The 6,655-nt window shown below is 45.3% G+C and overlaps 1 protein-coding gene across 1 annotated transcript; it reads right to left on the reverse strand.

Moving 5' to 3' along the window:
* Nucleotides 1–1,909: 1,909 nt before the first annotated feature.
* Nucleotides 1,910–3,947, reverse strand: LOC119338019 (cyclin-dependent kinase B2-1-like). The gene is made up of 6 exons (XM_037610307.1): nt 3,381–3,947; nt 3,078–3,251; nt 2,881–2,974; nt 2,722–2,791; nt 2,486–2,624; nt 1,910–2,380 (listed from the first exon to the last, which is right to left on the reverse strand). The coding sequence occupies exons 1-6, from the start codon at nt 3,789–3,791 to the stop codon at nt 2,288–2,290; spliced, it is 981 nt and encodes a 326-aa protein (XP_037466204.1). The 5' UTR covers nt 3,792–3,947; the 3' UTR covers nt 1,910–2,287.
* Between the last annotated feature and the right edge of the window lie 2,708 nt (nt 3,948–6,655).

The raw sequence follows: 6,655 nt of genomic DNA on the forward strand, positions 1-6,655 counted from the left end.
GGATTGGTTGTGGTGCGCTGGGTTTTCGGAGCCAATTAGAAACAGCCCACCCTCAGCCAATCGTTCACCTAGCCTCCAGAGAAACCCACCCTCTCATCGTTGGCCCCCATAGGCTCACGACCCCACCTGTCATCCTCTCCTGAAGCAGCTGCGAACGTGAAAATGAGTGGATGGTTGACCAGCTGCCAGCAGCCAAAAAATCACTGTGGTAACACAATCGGGCGGCCAAAATTGTCTCGCGCGCGCAATGCCCCCAGAATGGCGGGTTGCCTAGCCTGATTTATATGTTCAATGCAATCAAATAAACTAAATCCTATATTTGATCCACTTTTAAGTGCTTGCTGGTTATGTCTTCATTTCCTCCAGATTATCTCGATATCTTCATCAAAAAGTTAAAGCAGGGTGATTTGCGCACCTTTGCTAATTATTAGCGAATAGTAGTTAATTAAAGAGATAATCGCAGAGAATATCTAAGAATATTCATTTTAAAATTCAAGAAAATATCAGTGTAAAATCCACTCATCACTTGTTGTGCTCAGCTTGTCAGTGTTCAACTGGTTTGCTTGTTCGATCATCTTAGTCCAGCTTGCTTCAAGACGTCAGGAACATATTCGAATCCTACAATCCATTATTTAGAGATCAACATGGATGCATGATCTTTTCCTGAGCAAGAAATAGTTGTTAGTTCACAAGAGAAAGCCCCACTGCCTAAGCCTAAGAGGAAAAGAACTAAGATTGCAACCGTAGGAACTTCAGTCCAATCAGCATCTGCTCCCAAGCAAGACATCAACCTTGCTGGGTTGGTAACTGAAGCTCCTCTTGCCTCCACGCCTACCTACCTCTGTCCCAAGAACTTGCTGGGTTGGTACTGAAGCACCTCATGGATATAGAGGAGAGGCAGAGCTTGCAAGATTGGTACCTCCAGCAAGAGCTCTAATATATGTGTGCGGAACCGCGCCATCGGCCTCCTCCCCCTATATTTGAACTATCTACTTTCTAATGCTATTGAAATATTTGATGCCCCACGGAAAAAATATATTTGATGACCAATCGGACTTTGTTTGGTTAGATATATGTGTCAACTAGAAGTAGATGTTTTGAGTATAAACACACACATATGAGACCCTAATAGGCGATGACATTCCCTACAGGACAACTCTGGCATAAACGGACGCGCCCTCAAGGAGGATCGTTCGAGCGAACGGCGCCACACCAGAGTGTTATCTCAAAAATTCAGGAATTGTCATGCTATAACAGAAAACACATGGAGATTTGCCATGATAAGAAGAAATAATTATTGTGCTAAACAGGGAAAATTGCCATGTGTTTCATGAATTTCGCCATGCTGCAGCAGAGAGAATTGCCATGTGTTTCATGAATTTCGCCATGAGAGGATTGCCATGCGTTCCAGGAATTTTCCATGCTGCACCAGAGAGAATTGCTGACGTAGCTGGCAGAACAGCAAAGTAATTGTCTTCAGCTTTAAAAGCTGTGTGTTTTAGGGAATCTGCTAGATTTACTCTTTTTGTTATTTAGACGTGGACTTTGTTCATGCATCATAAGCCAAGATGACACACCATCATTTACACAAAACAATCAGCACAGACAGCTCAAGTTTGTACCATTTCATCAGCATATCACTAAACATGTTCTGGCAGTTCAGCTCAAGGGTGACCGGACGAGCACAATTCCGGTAATCAGAAAAATGACTGGCAAAAACATTGCACCGTTGCATCACCATTCCAGCCAATGTTAAACTTTATCCAAGAACATAGATATTCATTCACACAACTGAATATAACGATTATAAAGTGACCCTTCAAATACAGTATAAAAAACTAGAGGACCATAGGCAATGTTTTTGAAGCAGAAGTAGTGCAAAAATACTAATCTAATTTGCAACAATCAGTTGTAGCCCAAGTTAAATTACGCTCCATATCCAAGTCTCAGGGCACAAACAAAGCACGAGGACTTCTATAAGAGCATGAGACGAAATTAGATAATCTTTCAGTTATCCATCAGAAACAAAAATGAATGGCATACACTATAAATAGCAGCCAGAAAAAGAAGTAGTGCTTCGGAAGACCAGTACTTAACGCCTGGCAAGAGGCGTTTAATTATGCATAACTCCAGAGTCACTGTCCATCACAACCATCAGTCAATGGGGCAAAACTAAATGGCAGCTGGAATAACAGAGGTAAAGATGCCTGCCCTGGAAGCAAAAGATATGCTTCAGGACAAGCACAAATCACAAGAAATCCGCTTCTTGCTAGCCACGAAGACAGCTTCAGTACAGCGCCTTGTCCACATCATCGAAGTATGGGTGCTCCATGGCCTTCTTCGCAGAGATCCGCTTTGCCGGCTCATACTGCAGCATTTTCTGCAAAGGATCCAAGCTATAAGTTAGCACCAGATTCTCACAAGATCACCTCTGCTTCTATATTTACTTCAAGGATAAAGTAGCATGGATGCATTGATTACTAACCTCAAGCAGATCAATACCATCGGCATCGAGACTAGGAATGACAGAAGACAGCTTTGAGACATTCCACTGAGGGTACTCATGCCAGTTCGGGAGTTTGCCTACTCCTGGCCAGACATCCTCATTTGGAGTGCCCAGCAACCTAGCATTCAAATACCAATATAGACCATCAACATCCGATATCCCCTACTGATGCCAACTGAGAAAACAAGCAAGTGTGACAAGGTGTGGTACTGTACTTGAAAATGTGCAGGAGCTGCTGCACCTCAGAGTCTCCAGGGAAAAGTGCCGTGGTAGTGATCAATTCAGCTGCCATTTACAAGGAATTCAGCATATCTACCTAAGAGGATTAAATTCTCAAAGTATGCTACTAATTTACAACGTTAAGTTCATCATACCAAATATGCAGCCCACAGACCACATGTCAACCGGCGTTGAGTAGTGTGTGGCGCCAAGAAGGACCTCCGGAGCTCTGTACCACAGAGTAAGGATCTGCAAAAGAATTCAGACGTCATGAACAGATCAAGTGACGGGAATCATGCAGAATCAGACAGCAATCCTGCACTAATACTGGTACCAGAACCAGGAATCGTACCTCGTGTGTGTACTTCTTGAGAGGAACCGTGAAGGCACGACTGAGCCCAAGATCGGCGATCTTGAGAGCCATGGTCTTGCGGTCCATGAGCAGGTTGTGTGGCTTGAGGTCACGGTGCAGGACACCGCGTCCGTGGCAGAAAGCCACGCCCTTGCAGAGCTGGTACATCAAGATCTGCAAGCACGGATCACCAGTTCACCAAAAACCGAATCAATCACTGTATGTGCATTCAAACAAACACCTCGCGTGCAAGGTATGGAAAACGAGCAACAAAAGAACCGAGATCGGCGAAGTGAGGGATACCTTGACGGTGTGGGCGGGGATCTTCTCGTGGTTCTGGCGGTGGCCGCGGATGAACTTCTTGAGGTCGGTGTCCATGTACTCGAAGACGAGGTAGAGGATGGTCTGGCCCTCCTTGTTCTGGCCCTGCTTGAGATCGAGCAGGCGCACGACGTGCGGGTCCTGCGACAGCATCCGCAGCAGCGAGACCTCCCTGAGCGCCGTGGGGGGCACGCCCTCGTCGTCCTCCGGGAGGCGCGTCTTCTTGAGCGCCACGATCCGGCCCGTCGCCTTCTCCCGGGCCTTGTACACCTTCCCGTAGGTGCCCTCCCCGACCTTCTCCAGCTTCTCGTAGAGGTCCATGGCGCGCAGCCCGCCGCCCGTGGTGGTCATCGGCGCCGCTGCCCCCTGGTTCTGGTGCTGGAGCATCGCCATCGTGCAGATCCGCTCTCCCTCGGCCTCTTCCTCTCTGGTGGGCTGCCGTGCGAGATGCGTGATTTGGTGGTGAGTTGGGTTGGGAATGGGGGTGGGCGGCTGGGGTTAGGGTTTGTGATTGGGGAGGGGATCGTGGGGGAGATTTGTATGCGAGAGAGCCGTTTGAGGGAAGGCGCTCCAACGGTTGCTTCAGATTTCGAATTTCGAATTCGGTACGCCTTTCTGGGTCGGTGGGATGAGCGCACGTTCACACGAAGGGGTCGATGCTAGTACTTTACAGGCCGTTTCGAGCTGACATTTGCAAACTCGTATGTCATGGGCTGGTCCCGTCGTACACCAGCCCAAACAGAGCACACACCTTTTCTTCATGAAAAAAAAAGATATAGAACAAAAATCTGCAACACAATCTCTACTTGGAAGTTTTTTAACACGGTACAGACGCAAGCGCTCGTATATACGCGCACATACTCACCCCTATGAACGCACACACGCACACCCTACCTCTATGAGCACCTCTACTTGCGAGTTGGCAAGTTCGCCTCACTTCTCCCTTGGTTTTTTCCTCCCCACACCCTCCTTTCCACTTTGGTTTCTAGTTGATTTTGCTGTTAATCTCAACTGATACCACACGAAATAAAAATCAACGTAAATTATAGTAAACCGGAATAATCTAAATCAAATCAATACTTTCTCAAAACCATATCATGCATTAATTAAATCAAATCAAATAAATCTTACCAAAATCTCAATAAAATCAAAATTTTCTTTGTCTTCCCCTATCCAATACCAAATCAAATCAAATATGACCAAAAAATAAAAAAAAAATCTTGTGTTCCTCTATACATACTCAAATTAAATTAGACTTTACCAAAATCGAGAATATGATTGGGGTAAAGTATATGTCAGACAAGATTGTTGAACCGCTAGAATGTGTATGTCCATGTTGCAATGCACGAGCAATTAGCTAGTGGGAATAGGTCTGCAGATGATATGAACGTTTTTGTGTGGGGAATAAAGAAACTGCGTGGAGTAAAAGGTACGAAGAGATTCCCGCAAAAAAATATGAAAAGCAGTGCAGTTTCTCAAAAAAGAAACGTTTCTGTCGGTTCGAGAGGAAAACATAAATGGAGTCCAGCTTCACAAACAGAACAGAAACATATGGAAACAAAACAAAAACTTACATGTTGGAGTAGAAGTGGAAACATGATTTTCAAGGGATAATATATTTCCACATTTACACATGTGCCTCCGTGCTCCATAAACTCAACACGCGGAGCCCTAAATGGTCCAACTCCGCATAGTTGAATCCCCTGATCCGAGGTCTACTCATGTTAAAAAAATGTGAAGCCAAAGAAATCAAGTTTCAGGGATCTAGGAATTGAGGGCTTGGGAGAAAATTACACTAAATCCCACCGGCAACTGACTTACGATTCAGTATCACCACACTTGATCGACCAAAAGAACGAGCCAACTCCATTTCTCTCTTTCTATGAGCTCCCGTACACAACCCTAGCCACCACCCACTGCCACCCAACCGCCATGACCTCGTGTCGGACGACCGCCGCCTTGTCCGCGACGACTCAATCTCGTGCTACTAGCACCAAATCGTCCATCTAGTGCTTCATCGCGTCGAGCTGTGTAGGATCGATTAAGTATGTCTAGACGGGGAGAGGCCCGTTGAAGTCCTCGAGAAAAGGTATAAATAGGGCTATAAGTAGGTCATTTGTTGTTGTAATAAGCGTTGCTCGCCTTTCCGGGTGAATAGAATACTAAGCAAAAATGAGACTCTTTTCCCAAATTTTAGTTCCTTGACATTTTTTAAATTTTCTATGATAGTCTATCAAGCACCCTACACATCCAAGTCTACAAGAGTATAGGCGGCAAAAAGTAAAGACATGCAAATTATAGGTAAGAGTAGAGTTGGAGATATGAAAACACAGGTTGACTCGGTGAAGATTTTTTCCATAGTTCAGATAGTTGGCTCTATCTTACGTCCATGCTGATGGAGGCTTGGATCCATGAAAGATCTAAGAGAGAACAAGGATCCCAATTGTGCATTCCAAAAAGGAACAAGTCCATGAAGGACATTCACCCCCGAAGGAGCAACCAACCTATGCCACAACTGGCTTACGTTTGCGGAGACCAACCTCGCTCGAGGTAGATCTTCACGAAGTAGGCGATCTCTGGGCCAGTACAAACTTCTTGGTTTTTACACAACATGAAGACTCCCAAGCACCTAGCCCGGTATAGGAGGCACACACACACACACACCCTTCAAAAGCAATAAAATTGAGGATGATTGGTGATGAATCCCTTGCTCTTGTGCTTCAAATGATAATATCCTCTTGCACTAAAACTCTCACAGGTTTGGCTTTTGGATTGGAGAAGTAGGGGCGGAAAGCAAAGAGTAATCAAATCTCAAAGGATTGATTTGGATGGTTGGAGTAGAATGCTCTTTGAAATCAACACAAGGAGGTGGAGTTCTCTCTCAGAATATAGTGTATGAGAGGAGTTTGCGTCGAGTGAACTAATGGGGTACATGGGGGTATTTATAGGTTGGACCAGAAATCTGACCGCCACGCTCTTTTAACACAACTTGGTAGCTCCCGAATGGTCAAATATGGGGTTCCAACCTGTAAAAAAGGTGGAAACTTTCAAATCACTTGGACGATCGGGAAGGACGGAATTCGGAGGTCCTGAGGCAACTAAAAGTGCATATAGTCCCTAATTATTTTTTATGTAATGACAATGAATGAGCAGAAAGTCGTCAATACCCTCGGTAGGGTGTCGAGCGTGGCAGGAAGTACCAGAAAGGCACCTACACACAATTTACTCATGCCCGGGCCTCCGGTGAGGAGAAATAC

Source organism: Triticum dicoccoides, chromosome 7B (genome assembly GCF_002162155.2).
Source record: "Triticum dicoccoides isolate Atlit2015 ecotype Zavitan chromosome 7B, WEW_v2.0, whole genome shotgun sequence".
In the NCBI taxonomy this organism is placed as follows: domain Eukaryota; kingdom Viridiplantae; phylum Streptophyta; class Magnoliopsida; order Poales; family Poaceae; genus Triticum; species Triticum dicoccoides.